This window comes from Tachypleus tridentatus, chromosome 2, assembly GCF_004210375.1.
Source record: "Tachypleus tridentatus isolate NWPU-2018 chromosome 2, ASM421037v1, whole genome shotgun sequence".
NCBI lineage: Eukaryota > Metazoa > Arthropoda > Merostomata > Xiphosura > Limulidae > Tachypleus > Tachypleus tridentatus.
Window position 1 is genome coordinate 69,424,084 of NC_134826.1, and position 27,743 is coordinate 69,451,826.

The 27,743-nt window shown below is 34.8% G+C and overlaps 1 protein-coding gene across 15 annotated transcripts in view; it reads right to left on the minus strand.

The window, feature by feature from the left end:
- LOC143244151 (RNA-binding protein Musashi homolog Rbp6-like) overlaps positions 1–27,743 on the minus strand; it is a 153,189-nt gene that overhangs the window by 53,739 nt on the left and 71,707 nt on the right. For all 15 annotated transcript variants that reach the window (XM_076488322.1, XM_076488323.1, XM_076488314.1 and 12 more), the window contains one exon: positions 26,254–26,302. In XM_076488322.1, the coding sequence (XP_076344437.1) occupies positions 26,254–26,302 (49 nt within the window). The remainder of the gene's footprint in view (positions 1–26,253; positions 26,303–27,743) is intronic.

Here is a 27,743-nt window from a genome sequence, read left to right on the forward strand (position 1 = left end):
TTCCTGAAACGTTATTTTCATGCTCACTAGTAAAATTATATTAATTTGTCGAACTTTTCAGTGTTAACAACATTCTATTTTATGTCTTGTAATTCCCTCGCCTACACAATTCTTTTATGAATACAATGATTAGTGTTTCAGTATTAACTTATGTTTGACTGAGTCGCAGTACTTAGCGGTTAGTTTCTATTAAATATTTGATTATTACAATGCCAATGAACAGAAGTTTAAACAAATTAGGTACCGTGATCTTCGAGCAGAACAGAAGGTAAATTATTTAAATAAGAGATGATTCCGTGCTATTGACAGTAATAAATTATCTAGTTCAAGTAAAGGAACCAGATGTATCATCACATGTATTGATTGCTGGTTTTTAATTTTTAAAGGTTTATATGTTTTGATACGGGTTTGTCACGGTCTGTCTAAACCAAGTTTAGTTAATCAACTAAAGCGACGTCTGTCAAAAGCGAAATGAAATTTAAAGTTTGTAACATGTACACCTGATAATCGACATTGATTATGTTGCCAAAGTAACAGAAGTATGGAAAGGTTTATATAAAAAAAAATATTATTATGTTGCCAAGGTAACAGAAGAAAGAAATAGTTTATCGAAAAAAAAAATTATTATTCTAATGTTGCCATGGTAACAAAAGAAAGAAATAGTTTATCGACAAAATGTTTATTATTATTATTATGTTGCCAAGGTAACAGAAGAAAGAAATAGTTTATCAATAAAATGTTTATTATTATTATTGTGTTGCAATGGCAACAGAAGAAAGAAATAGTTTATCGACAAAAGGGAGCATATTTATAATATACATATATTGCTTACTTACTGTTTGTTGCGAAGCACAAAAATACATGATGGAATAGATGTGGTGTGTTAACCAGGGGTATTGAAACCGGGCTTTGACGTTATAAGGTCTACTGAGAGATATTTACTCTAGTTTAAAAATTTTGATCTATAGTTAGCATAATGTACATTTTATCCACGAGGTGGCGATTCCCGCATTACTCCATACTAATTAAAATTTAGATGTAAGTAAAATATTTGAGTAGTGACATTTAATCAACCAGAAAAAATGTTGTCCTAGGGGCGGCTGTTTGTGCTATTAACTACTAATCGTAATGTGCATGTCTTATTGAAAAAATGTGACAAAAAGTGAACGTTTTCTGGAAAAGCATATTTTTGTGCTATTTAGTCATAAACATAACTCATTCCATCAACATGATTCAATGTTCACATCTCGCAATGAACACAGATGTTACTGAAATAAACTGTAATGTTTTTTTTACATATTACAAGTGGTGCAGTTTACTGACAAAATACATGGCCAGGTGGTTAAGGCACTTTACTCGTAATCTGAGAGTCGCGGGTTCGAATCCCCGTCACACCAAACATTCTCGCTCTTTCAGCCGTAGGGTCGTTATAATGTGACGATCAATCCCACTATTCGTTGGTAAAAGAGTATCCCAAGAGTTGGCGGTAGGTGGTGATGACTAGCTGCTTTCCCTCTAGTCTTATACTGCTAAATTAGGGACGGTAAGCGCAGATAGCCCTCGAGCAACTTTACGTGAAATTCAAAACAATCCAAACAAACTTTGCCACCTCCTATTTTGAGGAATCAAGTGTGACGTGACACACACGAACCTTCATACGTTGATTTACCTTACGCTTATTTGACTAACATTTTTTGCAGTATTTTAAAACCTGTTTTAATTTACTGTTTGTAACAGAACAGGTATTACATACAACAGTGTTATACTACTTTTAATACAACAAATATTACATACGACAATACTGCACTTCTAACACAACAGGTATTACATAGAACAGTTATACTACTTTTAACACAACAGATATTACATACAACAATACTACACTTCTAACACAACAGGTATTACATACAACACTGCGAAATTAGGAATGACTGCGGCAGATATCCCTCGTGTAGCTTTGTGCGAAATGCAATCCAAACCAAACTGACAAAATAATAGTTATTTTTTTAAAGAACTCTTAGTTTCTTAGTCCTACATTTACAAATTTCATGAATAGAGATATAATCAAACCCTCACATACAGTCTTGGTTAAAGTTGTGTTCTTGTTGTGAGGAGAGTACTTTAATTTAAACTTAAGTTCGGTGATAAAGAAATGGTTGTTGTACACTCAGTACTTATTTTTTAATTGTTTGAATCTTGAATTTTTCTGTGGATTTTTGTTTGAGGTGAAATTCAATAGATGTTGCAGGAGTTTTGGTTGTATACATAGATATTGACATATACGCTTTATTCATTACAGTAAGATTATTGATTACTTCAAAAAATGCTAAAATAATCAAAGTGCTAATACCAAAATACACGTAAAATTCATCTGATAATTATTTTAAGGCTTTCTTGAATATCAACTAAAATAACAAACACTCCAGACAGTAGTAATAACGAATCAGCTTTGAAAATCCGGCTGTGGTTTAGGGTTAATAATTTATAAATATACTTATACTGAATGGTGTGAATTTGTTATTAATATGTATTCTACAAGATCTGCCCCTAGTGGAACAGAGGTATATCTGCAGATTTATACAGCTAAAAATCGGGTTTCGATATCCGTGGTGGGCATAGCACAGATAGCACTTTGTGCTTAATAACAAACAGCTACCTTATGGATTTCCTTTCAAAATCTGTTACTTGTTTCAACAGTTCCTTTCTGGCTTCAGTCATTTTTATTGGCTCATCGAAAGCTGTTCAACTTCAGTAGATAATCACAGAGCTAGAATAACTACTACAATAAATGGAAACATATTTTGATTCGTTTTTTTGTTTTTTAGTTTCGACGTCTAATACATCAGCTTTCTAATTTTTTTTTTTACTCCTGTCATTACGTCCGAAATAATCAGCCTCAAGCATAGTGAAGAAGAATCGAGATAGAATAATGAAAGCTTGGAACATTTTTCATTTTACCTCCATTCATTCTATAGACTTTTTTGTAGATGTGTTTCTTACTGCGAGGCGAGGAACAGAGCAGGTAGGGGGAGGGGCTGCAACGAAAGGAATAAAGATGTGAAAAAAAGACGAATACTCAGAACTTAAAAATAACTTTTCGAAAAACTTATTACGACTTAGAGTTATAATAAGTGTATGATCTCTCCTTTTCCTCCACATGTAAATGATTTCACTTGCTTATTTCTTGTATGTTCATGTTACACTTACAAAGACAACTTTACTTCACTCTTAGTTCCTTATCTATAAAATTGTGTTTCTTTCCAAATCAGTGTTAGCAACAGTGAAAACCACCACTGATCACCAAAGGACGAGAGATATTAAAATGTTTTCAAACGCTTATGGTTGGCACCAGGCCTTCAGAAGTTTAATGTTCGCAATAGAAAAAAAAAAGTTTTAGTTTTACTAAAGCAATTTAATATTATTACAATTGGTAACAGTGCTGTAACTCAGAGTTCTGCTCGTATTATTTGTTTTCCCGGGGTAATCTAGCATTGTTATATTTACAATATAATTTTCCTCTCAACGTAGAGAAGCTAAGGGGTATGCTCACTAAGACTGAAAGTCTAAAAGTTAATCGATTTAATACAGATGAAAGTTACCGTAAAAAGTTTCTTCCATTTTCTTTTTTTTTACATAAATAGAAAATAAAATATTCATACAATAGAAACATGCAAATCTTCAATAAACATTTAGGGTTAGAACACTAGAGCTATGTTTGAACAGAACTACACAACTCTTCACTACCCACCGCAAACTCTTGGGCTACTCTTTTACCAACGAATAGTGAAATTAATCCAGCATTATAACGCCCCCACGGTCAAAAGAGCAAGCATATTTAGTGTGACAGGGATCCTAAACTGTGATCCTCAAATTAGGAGTCGAGCGCCTTAACCACTTGGCCACACCAGGCTTGTAAGTATTTGGAAAGACTAGAAAATACTGACAAATAAAATCATGGAAGATTAATAAATTATATGGGTTTATAAAGGATTGAGTACGTCATATTAAAATCAGCAAATCACGCAACAACCGAAGAATATACAAAATAGCGGTGGAACGGCATGTACCATAAGTATTTGATTTAAACTAAAATACGTGTTGTTAACTTTATATTATAAAAAATATAATGATCAACAATTGGTTATCTTTTAACTAGTTGTACTTCTTTTATAGCATGCACATTACATAAGCGTTATTTGCTTTTATATATCTTCTTTTCACGTGGTAAGTTTGTTTTTTAATATTTAGTGCTTGAATGAGTTCAATTAAATAGTTGATGTAACACTGAATCTTTCATATAGCCATTCTAAACTTCAACAGTAAACGCCTGCCAGTGGCACAGCGGCATGTGTGTGGTCTTACAACACTAGAAACCGGGTTTTTAAACTCATGATGGGCAGAGCATAGATAGCCCGTTGTGTAGCTTTGTGCTTAACTTCAAACATTCAACAATAAACGTCCCTTATGGATATGGCTTGATTTTTCTTTTCGAGCTTTCCCTCAATGGGACAGCGGTAAGTCTACGAATTTACAACTCTAAAATCAGGGATTAGATTCTTTTCGGTGGACACAGCAAATAGCCCGATGTGACTTTGCAATGAGAAAAACAGACACACTTTTCGAGTTTTAATATTCTAAAAATCATATAAGTGTAGCTAAAAAGCAAACAAAGAAACAATAATTAAATATTTTTTTAAATACACTTCTATGGAATTTTTGGTTTTGATATTGGAAGAGAAATAAAAAATCAAACATTAGTCTTTCACGTTATATCTGGATTTAAAGAAATAATATATTTAAGCAGATTCTTTTCAAGGTTACGTCCTCTAGGATGCTGTGATGCAGAAAAATAGAGAGAAAGGAAGGGGGGGGGGAAGGCATAAGTAGTTTTGAATGGACATACTTAATCTTAGAATGTAATAAAACCAATTAACGAAGAGAACATAAGATTGACGTTACTGATGGGTGAACACCATTAGGCCTTCATAATCAGGTCATCATTTAATAGTCTTTCTTTAAAAGTAATAGTAATTTTACATCTATAATAAAGTGTTTTATTAAAGTCATGCTTCTTAATCCTAATACTTGTTAAATTTAACAGTGTCGTACTGATATGTTAAACCTAACCTTGTGTTATGTTTACATCTTATGCTTGTTAATGACCTCGTGTTATGTTTACATCTTATGCTTGTTAAACCTGACCTCGTGTTATGTTTACATCTTATGCTTGTTAAACCTGACCTCGTGTTATTTTTACATCTTATGCTTGCTAAACCTGACCTCGTGTTCTACTATTTGGCCCGGCATGGCCAAGCGCGTTAAGGCGTGCGACTCATAATCTGAGGGTCGCGGGTTCGCATCCCCGTCGCGCCAAACATGCTCGCCCTTTCAGCCGTGGGGGCGTTATAATGTGACGGTCAATCCCACTATTCGTTGGTAAAAGAGTAGCCCAAGAGTTGGCGGTGGGTGGTGATGACTAGCTGCCTTCCCTCTAGTCTTACACTGCTAAATTAGGGACGGCTAGCACAGATAGCCCTCGAGTAGCTTTGTGCGAAATTAAAAAAAACAAACAAACAAATTTAACCCTTTATTCTCCGATATGCTACGTTAGTCAAGTTCAGTTCGATATTTTATTGATATTTTAAGCTTGTTAAATTTAATACTGTTCTACTGATATGTTAAGCCTAACTGTGTTATATTTATATTTTATGCTTGTTGAACATAATTTTGCTTTTTAATATGCTATGCTCGTTAACCCTACCTTGTATTCTATTTATATTTTATGATTATTAAGCCTAGCCTTGCTATCTGTTTGTATAATATGGTTGTTAACCTTAATCTTACTTTCTATTTATGTTATGCACGATAGATTAACTTTGTTCGTTACTTATTTTATGGTTGTTAAAATTAACCTTGTATTGTATTTATACGTTCTGTTCAATTATCGATTCTGATTTTAAATTAATTTTTGATTGGATCGTGGAAGTGTGTGTGCGTGTGAATCAAATATTTCTCTGTCACAAACGTGTTTACAACCTAAAATATACGAATACTATTAATCATATTCACAGTTCATTGTTCTTAATACTTCAGTTCAGTTGTTTTGTACAAAATATTCTAACGCCGTGATTTTTACACGAAACTGATTGACTGTTGAAGTAATACGAAATCTCATACCGTTACATTTTTTTTCTCTTTAGTTTTATAAACAACCGTATCTAATATCAGCTACTACAAACTGTGTCTTTATGGCCAGGGAGCTTATGTTCAATAGTCGACTGTATGACTAGACATGGAATAACTCTAAATAAACTTATCTTGGCGCTCGAACCACAAACTCCCGTCCTCTTCCCCACCCACCCCAACTGTTCATTGCAAGTCTGGCACGAAAACTGACCTGTAGTGAAACGGACATTGCGACAACATGTTATCTTCCGTTCGCCATCCAGATCTCCACTACGACTTCTTTATCAATATCTCTCTTTCAACTGACGTCAAACTGAAAAGCTTGTAAACTTATTTCCTGTCTTTCAACAGTTATATTTTAGTATCATATCGATTGGGTATCGTAAAACTGAGCATAAGGTTACCACTGCTTTGAAGAGCTCGAAGGAAACCCTTTATTTAGATTTCAGATAAGTTTACATAAGTGTAAATTTGGCTTTACGACAAACCCGGAGAAATTTATGTAGCAACCAAGAATATATATTTCATCTAAACTACGGAGAGCTGTTTAACATATCGGCTTTATCAATCTACTGTTCGTATCTGACCTTCAGAGTTTTATCAGTTCTGCAACACATAACTAATCTTCAAGTTCTTTTCACCTTTTAGAATTCAGATCCTAATAAGTTTAATACTAAGTAAATTAATTAACGTGCAGATGAATAGATTTACCATGAAGTTTTGACAGCTGACCTGAGTATATTTGTCAAGTTCTTTGTATCTTTTGCGTAACTCGGAACTACAACTACTGGTAGAACCATCTTTTGAACGATTCAAGAGTGTTTGAAAATCTGACAAAACGTTTCCCATAACGTCGAAAGGACCATGATCATAAAGAAAAGTAAAGATGATCATACAAGACCAAAAGATAATGGTTATTGAGGGAGAGAAAAGATGAAAATACAATTAATGGATACTGTAGATTCTTACCATAACAAATTAAAATAGAACCATCACGTGATAAAATAACTATAAAATTAGAGTATACTATCAACCATAACAAATTAAAATAGAACCATCACGTGATAAAATAACTATAAAATTAGAGTATACTATCAACCATAACAAATTAAAATAGAACCATCACGTGATAAAATAACTATAAAATTAGAGTATACTAGCAACCATAACAAATTAAAATAGAACCATCACGTGATAAAATAACTATAAAATTAGAGTATATTATCAACCATAACAAATTAAAATAGAACTATCACGTGATAAAATAACTATAAAATTAGAGTATCAACCATAACAAATTAAAATAGAACCATCACGTGATAAAATAACTATAAAATTAGAGTATACTATCAACCATAACAAATTAAAATAGAACTATCGTGATAAAATAACTATAAAATTAGAGTATACTATCAACCATAACAAATTAAAATAGAACTATCACGTGATAAAATAACTATAAAATTAGAGTATACTATCAACCATAACAAATTAAAATAGAACTATCACGTGATAAAATAACTATAAAATTAGAGTATACTATCAACCATAACAAATTAAAATAGAACTATCACGTGATAAAATAACTATAAAATTAGAGTATACTATCAACCATAACAAATTAAAATAGAACTATCACGTGATAAAATAACTATAAAATTAGAGTATACTATCAACCATTTTGTCCGTAACCAGAAAATTGTAATTATCACATTCTAGCTTTAATTTACCAGCTGAATACATCAGTAGTGCTTAAGGTTGACATTAAACAGTAAATGGCATATTACATCATCTTCTCAGCTTCTTTCATCAGTGTATATATATGTGTGCGTGTGTGTGTGTTTTCTTATAGCAAAAGCACAACGGGCTATCTGCTGTGGCCACTAAGGGGAATCGAACCCTTGACTTACTGCTATTCCAGCGGGGGAAGCAGTGGATATACACCTGAGCCATCCATGGTTCGGAATTCTCACAAAGTCGAGGTTATAAAAGGTTTACCTTTAACAATAGTCGGGTGTTCGTTATAGACGTGGACAAACAACATAAGCCAGAGTAACATTTCTACTAATTTATCATGCGTACAACTGTTAAGATGGTGCCATTTCAAAAGACATAACGGTGTTTCAGTAGTAAATTTAGGCCTATCAGCTTCTGATTCAGCTCGCTATTTGTTGGACCTCGGTAGTTCTGATAATTACGTTAAAATGATAACCGTATCAGTTTAATAATAGTGTTAATCTGATAATCGTGTTAATCTAATAAACGAGTTACTCTGATAATCATAGTCGTATAATAATGTTAATCTAATAATCGAGATAATCTGATAATATTTATCTAATAATCGAGTTAATTTGATTATCATAATTATCTAATAATGCTGTTAATGTAATAATCACAGTCATCTAATAATCATGTTAATCTGATAATCATATTAATCTAATTACATAGTCTGATAAATACCTGAAGCATCCAGGATTTTTGATCTAATAGTCGTGTTAATTTGATAAACATGTTAATTTAATAATCATGTAGCTAAGAACAGTTTACCAGAAAAATAGATAATGAGATAAAACGAAAGAAAGATAAAAAAAATTCATCGTTAAGCACTTGCCACTAATTACTAGCGAATTGAATTATGAGTAATTACCTAAGAACGCGGTATAAAACCTCACACTAGAATTACAAGCTTAACGAACTCGTTTTGTCAACTTTTAACAATGGAAGGTATTTTTATAATAGGGACGAGACTCATAATTCGGCTTAAACTCTGTGGTCTCACATTGTAAGAATTTTTTTTAGAATATCTTTTCAAAATCTGTCAACGGCAGACAGAATAGACGACCAGAAAGTCAAGTAGAGTTTGTAGTTTTTTTTAATAGTTTGTTCCACTAATTAAGATTTTTAGAGGCTTACATCACTACAAGTCCTGTGTTCAATAGAGCTTTAAAAATATTAGTTACAAAACTTCATTGTTAAGGTTTTTGTGCAGCAGTAATACCACAATCGACTTTCTGGTTACGTGTTTTACGTTACGGCCTACTTGCGGGGATCAAACCATGAATTCTACTGTTATAAGTCCTGAAGCGTACAGTAGAACACTGTGAAATTCAGTATCGGAAAAATATCTATAAAGTATTTTAGTTTTCTCTATAAAGTCATTAAAATCAGCTTGTACATTAATATCACTGGTTTACAAAGAAATTGAGGCAAGCACAAAAATAGCTGTTTTAACCTAATTTGGGGGTGCTGAATTCAGATTTGAAATCCGTTTTTACTCATCACCTCTAGTTTTTTAGATATGCATACTGTACATTTTGTACACATACTGTACATAAAGGCGTATATGCATTCAGGGTTAATTTCTAATATTGTGTGACTTATGTCTTCTTTTTTAGTTATTATGCAATAAATGTAAGTGATAGCATTACATTGTATATATATATAGCTATATATCAAGACGGATTTTGGCAGTTAAGCGTAGCCAACACGTCTCAATCAACAGCCAGTAGTGCACTGGCAGTCAGCGCAGGAGGTTAGTGTCCCTCGACAATTGTGTTACACAATCTTTTGGGTATATATTTGTATTACAATTTCCAACGACGCACATAATTATTATTGCCTTACATATGATTTAATTTTACTTTTTTTTTTTCAGATTCTCCAATGGCTTCAAGCTCGTCAAAACACCGAGGATGCCTCAACAAGGCCAATTCTTTCTGCTACGTATGTGGGGACTTCACGACAGTTGCACAGCGTCGAACCATCACTTCCCTCCTCAGAACTGCCTATTTTCATTATTTTGACTGTAAAATTGGTGATCAGGACAAATCTTGGGCTCCACACATCTGTTGTAAACCCTGCTATAATGGACTAACTGCTTGGTTTAATGGCAAGAAAGCGGCTTTCAACTTTGCAGTCCCGATGGTTTGGAGAGAGCCACGAAGCCATGCAGATGATTGTTATTTTTGTCTAACAAATATAACTGGTTTCAATATATCTTCTAGAAAAAAGATCAAATATCCCAACCTTCCATCTGCTATGAGACCCGTTCCCCATTCAGATGATCTTCCTGTCCCAACACCTCCAGTAAATAAGGATCTTCTTTCCTCATCAGATGAAGAAATGTCTCCAAGGGAAGATTCTGCCAAGTCAATCTCTTCCGAAGATATTGACTCTTTTTATTCAGGAACAAGTGGCAACGAGCCACACTGGATCACGCAAGAAGACTTGAATGACCTTGCTCGTGATTTGTATCTGTCAAAACAGCCGTCAGAGCTCTTGGCTTCTCGGCTTAAACAGTGGAACCTAGTCCAGGAAGATGTAAGGATCACCAGTTTCAGGAATCGGAACAAAGACCTTGCTTCATTTTTCGACATGGAAAACAAGTTGTGCTACTGCACAAATGTACCTGGCTTGTTCACTTTCCTTGGTTTGCCACATAATCCTTCAGACTGGCGTCTTTTCATAGACTCTTCCAAGCGAAGTCTCAAGGCTGTGCTTCTGCACAACGGGAATAAATATCCCAGCATTTCCACTGCACACTCTGTCCATCTAAAGGAGTCCTATGACAATATGGAGCTTCTTTTAAAAGCTGTTAAGTACAACCAGTACCAGTGGAGTCTGTGTGGGACCTCAAGGTCATTGGTCTCTTATGGGTATGCAAGCGGGCTTCACAAAGTACTGTTGCTTTCTCTGTCTCTGGGATAGTCGAGCTGTATCCCAGCATTACAAGCAGAAAGACTGGGGGTCTAGAAGCACTTTCGTTCCTGGCGAACACAGCGTCAAGGAGAATCCTCTGGTTGACATGAAGAAGGCGCTTCTTCTTCCTCTTCACATCAAGCTTGGTTTGATGAAGAATTTCGTGAAGGCCATGGACAAAAATGGTGCTGCCTTCCAACACTTGTCTACTGTGTTCCCAGGTCTCAGTGCTGCTAAGCTCAAAGAGGGCATCTTTGTCGGACCTCAAATTCGAGAAATGCTGAAGGATACTGATTTTGAGGAGCTTTTTACTTTAAAGGAACTGAGAGCATGGGAAGCATTTAAGTCAGTCTGTAGTGGCTTCCTTGGTAACACACGCGTACCAAATTACCAAGCCTGTATTGAGAAGTTGCTAAAGACTTATGAGGATATGGGATGCCGAATGTCACTCAAAATTCATTTTCTCCATTCCCACCTCAACTTCTTCCCTCCAAACCTTGGAGCAGTGAGTGATGAGCACGGAAAAAGATTCCACCAATACATTACGAAGATGGAGAGCAACTACCAAGGCAAGTGGAACCCCAGCATGATGGGAGACTTCTGCTGGATGCTCTTGCGTGACATCCCGGAGGCAAAATACACCAGATCATCTAAGAAAACACACTTCTAACTGTCTGCGGTACTATGAATTGTGTACATTGTGTCATCCAAGTATATTTATTCCGTCAATGTTCTTTATCTATCCTGTTTTATCTGTAATTAGCTGCTGCAACTGTTGAAATAAGCACGTATATACTCTGTATATACTAAAATGAGACTATTTGAAAGCCAGAAAACTAGAGGCGATAGAGCAAAACTGTTTATAAATTTGAATTCAGCACACCCAAATTAGTAAAAAACACCTATTCACATTCTTGCCTCAGACAAAAAATATTTTTTTGTAAACCAGTGTATTAGATGTTCTTTAGCGGCTTTTATGAGAAAACTTTAAATTAATATTTAAATGTAAAAAATATTTATATACATTTGAAAATAGTGATATAAACAAAGTTATAATGCAGGCAACAAGAAAATAATATATTCTTATTACCGCTATTGTTTTAGTGACTTATATTTGTGATATACCACCTTCCCTCATGTGAGATTATATTTGTGATATACCACCTTCCCTCATGTGAGATTATATTTGTGATATACCACCTTCCCTCATGTGAGATTATATTTGTGATATACCACCTTCCCTCATGTGAGACGTTAGCTGGAAAACTCACGTCTGCTGGTTTTGTGTTCCTCCCACTATTTCCTCTAAGCGTGTGAGGCCGGCAAAGTCGAGGATAAACTCGAGTATAGAAGGTTTATCTCCAATGCACTTTGGGTCTTACTTCCATCTGTTCCTAAAAAAATAAAACTAGGGAACATTACATGATAACCCACTTTATGACCCTCGTTGTTGGATGTTTCTTTTGTGGCAGAATTTTTTCTTTTTTTTCCCATAAAACTACATTTAAGGTTTGCCGTTGTTCTTCCTTTCGATGAAATCCCTTTTATGAAATATTTTGTAGCTTTCATACGTACATATATATATATTTTTTTTGAGACAACACAACCCATTTGTGGCGCCCTCTACAGGTAAACCTAATAGTTATTTGTTTATTTGTTTTTTAAATTTTGCGCAGAGTTACACGAGGGCTATCTGCGCTAGTCGTCCATAATTTACCAGTGTAAGACTAGAGGGAAGACAGCTAGCCATTACCACCCACCGCCAATTCTTAGGCTACTCTTTTACCAATGAAGAATGGGCTTAACCGTCATATTATAACGCTCCCACGGCTGAAAGGGCGAGCATGTCTGGTGTGACGGGGATTCGAACCCGCGACCCTCGAATTACGAGTCGAGCGCCTTGACCACTTGGTCATGTCGGGCCACTTATGACTGATATACAAAACTTATTGCACGGACAATTACATGTTCAACGGTTAGACTGGACATACTATATACATGTATATATACAACCTGCAAAGACAGATTTTCTTAACCCTTCTTTTACAGAAGCAATTCCATCTGTTACACGGTTCCACGAGCCTACCTGCCATTAAATATTAGTCCCTGAAAGGGGAGGAGGTTTTGAAACCTGAAACTGGTGTCATCATCAAACAGATAACCAGTGTTAATAGCAACAATAAAATAATGATGCATTAAGATGAAAGCGACAGGAGCGACATCCAAATAACATGTTATCTTCGTTTCCCGTTAACCTTTGACACAAAGTATAGTATTAAGCCTAAATTCTACATGAAAGAAGCCACTTTTTCACGAGAAAAACTTAATTTATAATCCAAGCCATTGGAACTAATTATAGATAAAATCACGTTAATCGTACTTTTAGTATTGCGTTTGTGAGTGATTTCAAACGTTTCGAAAATCGATTTTTTTAAAGTACGAACATATTATAAAAGGTTGCAAAAAGGCCTCTTCAGAATCAGTTATCTTTAGCAAACAAACTCTGCAAAAGTAGTTTAAATTATCAGTTTAAAATAGGCTATAAATGTAACTTTCATTGAAAAATCTGTTCGAACTATTATTACAAGCTAGAAGCAGAATATAAATATAATTATCAGTTAAAAGTCGTTTTAGGTTTTATCTCAAGGCATCTGAACAAAGTAATTATTAATGAAATATATTCTCAATAACTCGCCTGGATTGACAAACTATGTGTGGGCTGGCCGTGGCCTTGTGATTAGCCTGTGCAAAGTTCCAGTTAAGGAACACTAAATCTTGTTATTCAGTTAAAAGTAAAATGGCCAGCCCTTGTGACGAACGTTACTAGTAACTGGTTGCCTTCCCCTGCACGTTAGTGCTGTCAAAACCTGAACTTCTCTGATTTGGCTGTGCCATTCAGGTTGAAAAAAAATATGTATAATATTCAATAGGTTAGAGTAAAATAATACTCTTCTAGGTGTTTAGAAAAAAGTGGTATCGTGTGCAAAGTTAAGCCAAACAATAAAGAAAAAAATGCTGGAACAAAATATTGCTGCATTATTACAATAATCTCCAGTCAACAACAAGCATGCAATGGCTTAGGTCAGAGATAGTGGACAGTGAACAACATTAAACAAGCTTTACAGGTCAATGGTTTCCAATCAGAAAAAAAAATATGGACAAAATATTGCGAGGAATTCGACTTTACGTGAAATATATATATCTTGTTCTCGTGCTACGAACAGGTTAAAAGTTTTGTTTCCCTATTTCGCTGGCCCGGTATGACCAGGTGGTTAAAGCACTCGACTCGCAATCTGAAGGTCGAGGGTTCGAGACCCAGTGACACCAAAGAAGCACACCCTTTAAGTCGTGTGGGGCGTTATAAGTGATGGCCACTCCCTCGTAAAAGAGTAGCCAAGGAGTTGGCGGTGAATGGTGATGACCAGCTGCCTTCCCTCTGATCTCACGCTGGTAAATTAGGGACGGCTAACGCAGATAGCCCTCATGTAACTTTTCGGGAAATTCAAAAACAAACCCTTATTCGCTGGAAAGTAAAAATTCCATTTTATCTTTAAAAGCCACGGAAACTAAATTATTAGAAATAACGAGACCGTGATCAACATTCTGAACGTATTGTTTCTCAGTTCTGAATTTTCATTACAAATGGTGGGTGCCAACCTGCTCTGTGGAAAACAAACAGCAATATGGAATATCTAGTTCCACAGTCAAACCTAAAAGTTAACATAGCTTTCAGGGGTCCAGCAGAGAAAGAGTGCCAAGATGGGTCATGATGACTCTAACGTAAACAATTTTGCTCACCCCACCTCCACTCTCCGAGAAGTACTACTGTCCTTTTTAATATAACGATAACAACTGCTTTAATTGTGTCTTCTGTTAGATAATAAAATTATGCGGTGACTGAATTTCGGTTTTTAGTATTTTATGATGTGACATTTGGACAAACATGAGACTTACGTTTGGGGGGAAGTAGAGAAAGAAAGAGAGGCGCCTCTCAGTGACACAGCGGCATGCCTATGAAATTATAACGCTAGAATCCGGGTTTCGATACCCGTAATTGGCTGAACACAGACAGCCATTTGTGTAGCTTTGTGTTTTATTACAAAGAAACAAACACAAACAGAGAAAAGGAGGTGGATAAACATCACGTTGATGTCTTGATGACATCATTTCAAAACTCCACCTTTCCTGATGCTCATCAGTTCTGATAATAATCTTAACGTTGTCTCCTAGTGGTCGACTTTAGTACTTAAATGTTTTAAATTCTAGAAAATACTTCCATCTCATCAATATACGTGAACATTCGATCTGAAACAGCTAGCGTTACTAATATAACTTTAAGGTGATATAACGAGTCTTCAGGAAGGAAAAGACGACTTGTTGAAAAATCAATAGCTTCTTGGTTATATTGGATAAACATTCTTCAAGAAAAAGATGATTCCTGATTTTGGGAAGACACTGTAGAAGGTTGGTGAGCACTAGAAGTGGCCCTTCAACGTAATAAAAGACATCAAATTTCCGTGGGAGAGACGATCTTCTTGTGGGGTCATTAGTACCAAACCAACCATAATTTGTTCCTATAGTAAAAGGGATAATGAGGTCATAAAAAACACCTGTGTGAAGAAAGACATCAAATTTTTGTTCAGTAAATATCTTTTTTGTTGTTGTTTCTTTCCACTTGTATTTTTCAAGTTACAGAAATGACAACTCTCTATAATCCGTGATGACGAGAAAAACCACTTGTAGAGAAAATTATATATGTATAAAACGGCTGGTATGGATAGAGAAAGCACTATGTAGAGGAGTGAACAACGTTTCAAACTTTGGTTATTGTCAGGTTCACAAAGAAAGAGGTGACTGACCAATAGTTGACCACGTTTAAATGTGGTTTGTAACTGAGTGTAGGAATGTAGAGTGTGTGCTTAGATGTTTGATTATATTTATTAATATAGGTGTTCCTTTGTATTGGTTTATTTTGGGCTTGAGTTGTTGTCTAAGTAAGGCTTTAATTTTGCGTTTGTTTCTTTATTTGTTATTTGGGTGTTTTATATGGTTATGTTGTGTTTATTTGATTTGCAATGTTCGAAAACATGTGAAGGTGACTTTTTGTATTCTGTGAATCTGGTGTCCACTTTTCTACTTGTTTCTCCAATATAGAAGTTGTGGCAGTTGTCACATTGTATTTTATAAATAATGTTGGTATTGTGTTTATCAGTGTAGTTTTTACATAGTATAGACTAGGCACAAAACTAAGGAAAAGATTGAAACTAGATTCAAATAACACAAAAAAACACCTTCACAGGTTTTTGAATACTGCAAATCAAATAAATACAACATAACCATAGAAAAAATCCAGATACTAAGTACGGAAATAAATATAAACAAACGCAAATTCAAAGAGCCCTACTTATACAGTAGCTAAAATCAAATTTAAACCAGTAGAAAGGAACACTTATTATACCTATACTAATTAATAACTTCAAATACATTGCAACGCCCCCTACAATCCTGTACCCGTTTACACTCTCGTCCCTAAGACGCGTCCGGCAACGGTCATTTGCAAACTCTCTCTGTTAACCTGAAGATGACCAAAGAAGGTTCAAACGTTGTTCTCTGTTTTATTTTAATAAAAGTTTTAATACCCATAACAATCATCTTGAAATTCATTTTTACTTCAAGTGGATTTCTCGTCATCACGAGAAAGGAACATTACAACACTCGTTAATACGGTAGAGAAAGCAACTATTAAACATTTAATTTAATAAACTTCTCAGTTACGTGTATGAAGCTGTTATGTATTTAACATTAATAAGAACTTACTCTAACAGGAGATAAATTAATAGAAAGTCGAGGCCTAACATTTTTAAAACGTCTTGTTACTTAATGAAACGTTTATGACCGTAATCTGTTGTTAAATTTCACACATAACTAAATCAACTTTGTGTTTAAGATGCGTATTGAGATGCCTCGTTTGTGTGAATTGAGAGTGAATATACGAGATCTGTCCACGATAACTTACATTGATCAAGAAATTATATACTGTATGTAATAAGCCAAGCGTTAGCAAACATTGTAACACAACTTTTTTGGGATTTTTATATTTAGGAACGGAAAGTTTATAACAATCCCGTAGTTAAAACCATGTTAAATACAAACAATCCCGTAGTTAAAACCGCGTTAAGTATAAAGAATCCCCTAGTTATAACCGTGTTAAATACAAAGAATCCTGCACTTAAAACCGTGTTAAATACGAACAATACCGCAGTTATAATCGTGTTGAATACAAACAATCCCGTAGTTTTAACCGTGTTAACTACAAACAATCCCGCAGTTAAAACCGTGTTAAATACAAACAATCCCGTACTTAAAACCGTGTTAAATACGAACAATCTCTTAGTTAAACAGTGTTAAATACAAACAATCCCGCAGTTAAAACCGTGCTAAATAAAACAATCCCGTGGCTAAAACCGTGTTAAATATAAATAATTCCGCAGTTAAAACCACGTTTAATATAGATAATTCCGTGCTTAAAACTGTATTAAATACAGACAATCCCGCAGTTAAAACCGAATTAAATACAAACAATCCCGTAGTTAAAACAGTGTTAAATACAAATAATCCTGTAGTTAAGTCCGTGTAAAATAAAACAACCCGTAGTTAAAACCGCGTTAAATACTGACAATCCCGTAGTTAATACTGTGTTAAATACAAACAGTCCTGTAGTTAAAACCGTGTTCAATATAGAAAATCCCGTAGTTTTAACCGTGTCAAAAACAAAGAATCCCGTACTTAAAACCGTGTTAAATACGAACAATCCCGTAGTTATAATCGTGTTAAATACAAACAATCCCTCACTTAAAACCGTGTTAAATACAAACAATCCCGTAGTTAAAACTGTGTTAAATACAGACAATCCCGTAGTTAAACAGTGTTAAATACAAACAATTCTGTGGTTAAAACGGTGTTAAATACAAACAATCCTGTAGTTAAAACCGTACCTTTTCTTCCAGATCATGTTCAGAAAAAAGAAATTTCCACTACATATACAACTCTTCTACTTTGGTTACTTAAGTAAAAGTTCACATTTGGCTCTCCTAGCTTGAAAGGGTAAAAGTGTGGCCCAAGTAAATACATCATAAACATAGCAATAACCCCGCTCAAAACCCCCACTGCCGTTAGAACTTTAACAGTCTGTTTCCTAGCTGTAAATCGATAGAAACTAAATTTATTATCATACAAATGTTACCATCGACTTTCTGCCGTAGGCAAGGTTGATACTACTGTGTATGGAACCGTTTATCAGAAGACGTACAACTACATTTAAACTGGAGACCATGTCATAATATAGAAGACACATAACTAGATTTAAACAACTGGAAACGATCTCATAATACAGAAAACATATAACTGGATTTAAATAACTAGGTACGATGTCACAACATATACATTACAGAGCGTAAAACACATATAATTAACTATAGATCATGACAACGCAACAAATAGCATCAGGATTTCGGCCAAACTCTTATAAGCTGAAGACATATCTTGACCATCCTGACCAATTCCGCAACCAGGTGGAAACTCGTGACTCCATGTAGAAATATTATTTGTGTTATATACTTTAGGTTTCTTTGTTTTCAATATGACATGTTGAGTATTGTCGTAGATAACGTTCATAGAGAACATTTATATAACTTTACAAATGAAATGACTTCTCCAGAAAATGAAATGCAAACACGTATCTGTGTTTATTTTGTATTCTCTAACTGATATAGATATTAAAACCTTAATTAAACACAGTAGAGGACAACGTAGGCTAACAAAGAATAATATCAATACCAACTGTCTTGAGAATACATTTTTACTTAACGTGGGTTTCTCGTTATCACGTGTTTCTGTTTTTTTTTGTAGTTATTGTTAAGCCTAAAGCTATACAACAGCTATTAATGCTCTTACTACTTCAGGTCACGTGTCACGTGGTTTAGGTAAACTACCTCGTTTTACAGCTGAGAAAGTGTAAACGTTCTTAAGACATTTCTGTATCTTAATATAATTTGGTTTCCCTGTTGTGATTTTTTACGTAGAAAACATTTGAAAACCTTGAATTAATATTCTAATAAGTTTCCCGTACTAAATGGTTCATTAGGTGTTTCCATCCTAAAAAAATTACCACGTTTTTTATACTTTTGACTCCTACTCTTTAGGAGAACACAAAATGTCATCATCCGTAGCGTTTAACAAAATATAAATATGGTAAATTTAACAGTTTGGTATTTTTAGGTTCGTTCTCGGTAACTCACCGAAATCAATTACTGAATTCTGAACCGTAAACATGGCATCAAATCAGGGAGCCTCTGTGTTTGTGTGTGTGTGTGGTGCCAAATAAGCATGGAACGTGTTTCGCCCACATCAATTTCTCATCAGAAAAACTACTTAAAATTCACGTTCTGCTTGAAATTGAAATATCTGTGTTCTAAAAGGAATTCCAGAACTCCAGATGTCCTGCAAACGTTGTTGAAACATAAAAAAATACAGTATAAACTCACTTTTCATCAATATTTATTAAAATAACGGCCAGAAAAACTGAGTATTTTATTTTTATTTGTTGTGAGTGGTTAGATCGAACTGTAGACTTAAAGATCTATGGCTCATGTCCTGAAGTGTTATAAGTGTAACTGTCAAGTCTCGCTACTCGATTAGACTTCACGGTTGATACGTTGACTAACCAACCGTCTTTTCTCTAGTTTCAGAGTTTACAATTAGGGTTTGGTTTGCTTTAAATTTTAAGCAAAGTTAGACAAGGGTTATTTGGGTTATTTTAGCGCTAAACAGGTAACGTTTACAATGTGAGCTAAAACACACAAACGTTAGTAAAATAAACTTTGCGGTTTGAAACCCTGTGTGTGTAATATGTTTTGTTTATTTCTTTGTTCTCCAACTCAACTTTGGAACAAATAGATGAAAGTCCCACCGGATATCAGGACTTAACCGTCACTTTTATAACATGCCCACGTGAGTGGTTTGAATGTTTTTGTTTGTTAGACACATACCTCAGATCCACAGCTTTAATATATAGATTGTTAAGTTAGCCCCAAAGTATATTTAATTAAGTTTTCTTTCTACAGTTAAAAAAAACAACTCATGCGCGGTTTATTTGTTATACACAAGTTACTTTATCTCAAGAAACTACAAAAACAAAAAATTGTAACTGGGGTCTTGTGGTTAGGGTCGCGAGTTCGAATTTCCTTTGCTCGTTGTATGTGATTGCCATCTGAGCCGGCAACCCAGGTGGAAAAAAATTCTTTGGTTTATAAAATTATCGGCTGACCCCAAACCTTAAGGTTTGGTTTGTTTTGAATTTCGTACAAAATTTCACAAGAACTATCTGCGCTCGCCGTCCCTAATTTAGCAATGTAGGACTAGATGGAAGGCGACTAGTCATCACCACCAACTCTTGGACTACTCTTTTACCAACGAATAGTAGGATTGACCGTAACTTTATAACGCCCCCACGGCTGAAAGGGTGAGCATATTTGGTGTGACGGGGATTGGAACCCGCGACCCTCAGATTACGAATCGAGTGCCTTAACCACCTGGCCATGCCAGGCCGTCCGTGGTTAAGGTCAATATAAAAAGAAGACAACAATGAGTGAAATAGGTTAAAGATATTCAAGTTTGTATGATACACTACTTTCACTAACTTCCTGCAGTATCAAGTACGTGCGAAACTAGGTCCAGCTAGAACGAATATTCATTATTTGCTAAAACTGGATTTTAAATTAGCTCTCAGTAAATGTTTCGATGTTATACAACTATGTAAATATTTATATACCTTATGCCATGTATGTACAGAGAAATGTACATCAATACAGGAACGCTAGGGCGCATTCTTGTTTCTTTGTTTTTGAATACTTATACCAAGCTACACTACAGCACCAGCCGCCCCTGACGAATTAGAGGGAAGACAGCATTTAACAAAAAATCGTGGGCTACTCTTGTTCAATCGAATAGTGTGACCTCACCGTCACACTTATAACGCACTCACTGTCTCAAAGTAGGGAGCGCTGTTTTTGTTTGATTTAATGGAATGCAAACGTTGGTCCTGCAGATGCATAGCCCTAAATGCTAGCCATTGAGACGCGCTTGGTATAGAAGCCACACTAGTAACTGGATAAATTAGAAGGTAAAATAATTTTAAAAAATACTCCGTTTTACTGCTCATGTTGAAATTTACGTACAGAAGTTGCTGTGAGATAAAGAAACATTGCACGCACACACACGTTTTGTCGTTTGATGCATTGATACATCAGCATAATTATCATTAACATCTGATCACATTATGGTAGCTACATAGCTTCTAATTGAAATTAACCCAGTGATTAATGATACAGCTAATTTAATAAATTGGTCAAAATGATAGTGACAAGAATCCATTGATTAATTACTTTGCTGTTAACGACATTTTCGGTCATAATCCCAGTAGTGACTTTAGAGGTTTGGCCAGTTAAACAGCTATAGATTAGTCCTACACCCATATACATTTAGCTAAAAATGTAAAATAATTCTCAGATATTAACTGTACTGATGATATTCACATTGCAACACCAAAAAACATGGTACCTGGAAAAACGGAAATGAGAAACAAAACAAACTATAATGATGATTTATATAAAATGATAAAGTTTACAACGGCTTACAACTGCTTTAGCGAACATCATTATAGTCATTTGTCTCGTGCTACCATGTTTCTGGTTCACGTGAAGTGAATGCTACTTCATCGAGGGAGGGGATTACTGGCGACAGTAACAGTAGGTTCAATCTCATATTCGGGGTTTCCTGAAGGCTGGGGCAGTAAACACATAATCGAAAATGACAGTTTTTCTTAAGTCTATGAAGCAATTACTTAAGTGAAATAACTACTGTAAAAATATGTTAAAAGAACGGGATTAATTTACAATGGTACGTGTCTCGAACACGAACAGACACAGCAATCAGAGGGTTGAAAGGGTTGAAAATATTTTCTTATTCACAAATAGAACAAGAATAACACTAACAGCCCGTTATTCAAAAGATATTTTACATTAGTCCAAGTCCTGTTTATCTGGATCAAACATCAACTGGTCACTGCGACATGACCATGAAATTAATTTTAGAAATTATCCACTGTATGATTCTCGCACGTAATAAATAGCGAACAATTATAAAACAGTCTCTTAGAGAAAGCGAGAAAAATTATGTTGTTTTGTGTGATTATTGTCCACCTAGGGGTTATTTTAGACTCTTAAGTACTAATGTCAATATTGTTTTACAGAGGGAAGTGGGGTGGAGAATAGCAGTATGTTTTTAATCGTTTTGACCTGGATCTCTGACCCCGATACTTTCCCTGCACTACTTAGTCACAGGGCTAAGTGCGATTGAAGGCTTAAACAATCACTTTTCCAAAAGATTCATGACCACTTGACTTTTGATGTTCTACGCTTAACAAAAGAGTTCTTCTGTGATATCTCTCATCTACAAATATATTTTACCATACGCATTGAACGTATCTTTTAAAACATCAATACAAGAAATGTTTACATCGCTTTATAGAAGGTGGCGACATCATTCGGTGTTTAGACGCTAGTACGACAAGTAAATTTACAGTTACCACCAGTAAATTTGGCGTAGTTTCGCTACTAACACTGAAGTAGTTCACTTGTGCAAGTTGTCTCGTTGTTATTTTTCGTGTACTGATTTTGAATAAATCTATTTTATATTTAGTTACTGGGCGACAAAGTTGTTGTTTTGTTAACAGTAAGTTATTATTTTTATCTTATTTTTCGACTATTATAAGAACTTGCAAATCAAATAATACATTTTTTCTACAATTCTGCTCGTAACTGCAGTATACGGTGCACTTGTGCATGTCAATAAAAGATTTGGAATGAAACACAGAAAACCATTAATCGATTATAAAATATAAAACAGAGCTGACTTTGTATGACCCCGCAGGAAATCAATTCAAAACAATTTATATGTGCGTAGTAGTTTTCAAACAGTTCTGTAGTCTATTATAAAGGTACAGCACATAAGCCTGTGAGGAAGAGTGGGGGTAACACATAACACTATATGATAAGAAGAATGATATTATTTTTTCTGCTAAGTTAGATGGGAAGAATATTAAAGGGCTGGGTGTTTATTGTCCTTCTGGCACAATATTCCAAGAAAGTATTTGATGAAAACAGACATCTCGGCTATCTGTTTCATCAAGCTCTCTTTTGCAAGAATATTTTTCTTCAGGTTCGTACACACTAAAGTCACAGGTAGAAGTGTCTGTATGTAAAACTGGTCATAAATCTGGACCTCGAAACACTGGAATATTACAGTTGAAATCACAACATGTGTGTGTAACTACTTGTATACAAATCTTCTTTAGATCAACGAAGATAAAACAACGTAAAGTCACAATTCAAAACACGATACGACAAGAAACGTGCAACAATTAGCACGTACTATTTTATACTTGTCCCGTTCCTGGCGCGAGATAAGGGTTTTGAATACCAGCCGGCGCCATCCAGGTTCTGTGACGCGCTGTCATGGCTTTGGACTCCAGAATTTTCAGTATAAAACTTTTCTTTTGGAATATAAACAAGGATGAGTATTGTACCTTCCTCAAGTTAACGAAGACCTGAATGGTTAAACGGTGGCGCTACCAATAGGGAAAGACTTATAACGGACAAACTGGTTCGAAGTACTTGAGATCACACGGTGCACGTGAAGAGATATGCATTTAACTGTCAATACATTGATGTCATGTTACCGAGACTGTACTGACAAAAAATACATCGATGACATATTATCTTAGTTGAACTGTTAAAATACATTGATATCATGTTACCCAGGCTGTACTCGTAAAACTATATCAATATCATGTCACACAGACTGTATTGGTAAAACTACATCGATGCCACGTTACCTAGAACGTAATGGTAAAAATACATCGATGTCATGTTACCCAGGCTGTATTGATTAAAAATATATTAATAATACATTACACGGGCTGCTGGAAGAATATTCTGATAAAAGAGTATTTAGAACGTATTGGTGAAAATACATCTATAACACTATATTAATGGTATTATAAATGATGACGGATAAAATATGTATTCGTTTTCATTTTGTTTATTATTAAAGCACTCGTGAAATACAAGATACAATTAATGTACATCGCGAAGCCGCTGATAACAGTAGCAGCTTATTAAACAGTATATATAATGTTACTTAAATAAAGACTGCTCCCTCCTTCTAGGTGTAAAATTCAATCAGCATCAGAAGGTGGCTATAAGTGTTATGGATGAAAAAACGCGTATCCAATCAGAAATAAGATTCGTCCTAATAAGGAGATTCAAATTTCTTCTAGGGAACATTTGTTTACTTAAACTAAAATTGTGCACAAGAATAGAAAGGACAATATAAAGTTTCTAGTCAACACATAGCTAGATTTCTAGATGGATGAGATGACAGATAGACATATGGATGGATACATAGTGGATACCCAGATGGATGAGATGATATAGATAAACATATGGATGGAGAGGTTTGAAGTGGTTAATAGACAAATGGAGGAAGAGACAGATAGATAGATAGGTGCAGAACTTGGTACTGTCAGACGTGTATGTGGAACACACGCGGATGTTTAAGAGTTTCCTACTTTATTTTGATACTAAAGACTTAAAACAATAATAAGATGGAAGAATCACTGACATGCAATTCTATTAAATATATTACATAAAACAAGTCCATGTGTTTGAAAAGCTTAACATAACAATCTTAGGGGCTTACACTTCAAACCACACTTCTTGTACCAATTCTCCAGAAAACAAGTATCCATCTTTTAGATTCTAATCCACGGGATCAGGAAAAAAAATGGCGCGGTTACATCATGGATCTATTTTATACAGTTTTTCAGAATCTCAACATAAAAGTTCATATTAAAGACAATATAAGAATTCCACAGACTATCGAGAGTAAATCATAATTCATAGCTGCAATCTTATGATTAAGTCTAGGTTTTAAAAAAACATAACCCAAGAAATATTATCATCTTGGTAAAGTTTGTTTAACCTGTCGTTTTGTGTAAAGAACAAGACTACTACTGAGATAACAAAACCAAGGGTTTCTTTAAGATACTTCATAAAGCCAAGGGTTTCTTTAGGATACTCCATAAAGCTAAAAGTTTCTTTAGGATACTCCATAAAGCTAAGAGTTTCTTTAAGATACTTCATAAAGCCAAGGGTTTCTTTAGGATACTCCATAAAGCTAAGAGTTTCTTTAGGATACTCCATAAAGCTAAGAGTTTCTTTAGGATACTCCATAAAGCTAAGGGTTTCTTTAAGATACTCCATAAAGCTAAGAGTTTCTTTAGGATACTCCATAAAGCTAAGAGTTTCTTTAGGATACTCCATAAAGCTAAGAGTTTCTTTAGGATACTTCATAAAGCCAAGGGTTTCTTTAGGATACTCCATAAAGCTAAGAGTTTCTTTAGGATACTCCATAAAGCTAAGAGTTTCTTTAGGATACCCATAAAGCTAAGGGTTTCTTTAAGATACTCCATAAAGCTAAGAGTTTCTTTAGGATACTCCATAAAGCTAAGAGTTTCTTTAGGATACTCCATAAAGCTAAGGGTTTCTTTAAGATACTCCATAAAGCTAAGAGTTTCTTTAGGATACTCCATAAAGCTAAGGGTTTCCTTAAGATACTCCATAAAGCTAAGAGTTTCTTTAGGATACTCCATAAAGCTAAGAGTTTCTTTAGGATAATCCATAAAGCCAAGAGTTTCTTTAGGATAATCCATAAAGCCAATAATTTCTTTAAGGCACTCTATAAAGCCAAATCTTTCTTTAAGATAATCCATAAAGCCAATAATTCCTTTAGTATACTCCATAAAGCTAAGGGTTTCTTTAGGAAACTCCATAAAAGCAAGTATTTCTCAAGATATCCCCCAAAAGTCCAGGAGTTCTTAGGATACTCCACAGAACCAATGGTTTTTCAGGATACCCTACACAGGTCAGTGTTTTTTAGGATATTCCACAGAACCAATGGTTTTCCAGGGTACCCTATACAGGCCAGTGATTATTTTAGGATACTCCACAAAACCAATGGTTTCTCAGGGTAGTCTCCACAGGCCAGTGTTTTCTAATAAATTCCAGACATTGTTCTACAGTAGTTTATATCTTCAGTTTTTGTGAACTTGAACTCCACTTGCTAATGGACTAGTTATTGATTGACATTGTAATTCTGTCCAAAAGAAGAGCCAGAAACTCGAAATAAGTTCAAACAAATAAAAAACTAGGCATTTGTTGAAGCAGTTGAAATAAAAAAAAACAGACTTACCTCTATGCCTATTGGTCTGTTTATCGAACATAAGCATTGCATCTTCTATCTGTAAAACAAAAACAAAACATAACAGAAAGTCACATGACGAAAATATCTTAGATTGGTTGTATATATTGCACCACCGCGTAACAAATATTTTTGTAATCGTTTTTGTAAGAATGGACAAAAATCAAATTGAATTATTCAACAACCTAAACATTTGTAGCGACTGAATAGAACATTTTCTTAGTTTTGTTAGATTTTAAAAATTCCCATCCATACACAGAAATACGCATGTATTTCGTTTCTAAAACTGAGTTCCTTAGTACTATTAACCCGGCAGACCTCTTGGATCAAAGAAAGACTAATACCAGTTTAGAGATTTGATCAATGGGAAGGCAATCAATCAGCAGCACGTTTCGCCAACAAGGCTACTTTTAATCAAATAATTGGACTCACTGGTATCATTTTATAATGGAACTTGTGCTTATATGATACTGTAAAAACGTTTTTATTACGCGACGTACAATTACTTCACAAAATTTTTATCCTGTCTTCATTTAGATTTGCAACAAGGGTAACAATTTTTCCGTTTCGCCTCCATTTCTTGTCACGGAGATCTTTATTTTTCTCTATTTTCAGAGTTCAGATACATCATGAACACGTCACGCGCGGACCTAATACACTGGCACCACGAGTAATCGGTTAGTTTTTATAATGTGTCTAAAAACATATCGTGGCTAGAACCTTGGATCTTTCAATCACCCAGCCCGATACGCTAACTACTAGATCACCATAAGTTAAAGCAGCATTTTATATATGAAAATGAAAATACATAGAGGATAAAAAAACCGGTTATTAATGATGAAAATGTTTAGATTCACGTAACAAAAACAATGACAGGTAAAACAAAATTTTTACTGGTATGAATTTAACACGTAGGTTGTTTTATCTGCTACCCTCGTGAAACAAGGCTATTACAAGTTAGATCTATGTAGGTTTTAACCGAGAACTGCTTTATCTACCACAATTGAAAGAGAAGATGTCAGAAAAAAAAACAATATCTGTATAATTATCGATTGTTCGATTGTTTGGGTAATCTGCATAAGCCATTGTGATATAACTTTCTTTTTATCACGAGACAAACTTTTTTTCCCGGAAGTACCTTTCATTAACGAAGTAGAGTTGTTACAAATGTGTTGTTACTTTGTGTTTCTTTCGATAAGATGAAGAAATAAAAATTAAAAAGGAACAAAAGGTCATCTTTCATAGCTTTCTTTGTCCAATTTCAATGTACCTCATGGGTAAAGTTCGGTACGGCCAGGTGGTTAAGGCGCTTAACTCGTAATCCGCCGTGGGGGCGTTATAATGTGACTGTCAATCCCACTACTCTTTGATAAAGGAGTAGCCTAGAGTTGGCGTTGGATGGTGATGGTTAGTTGTCTTCCCTCTAGTCTTACACTTCTAAGTTAGGGATGGCTAGCGTAGATAGCCCTTTTGTAGCTTTG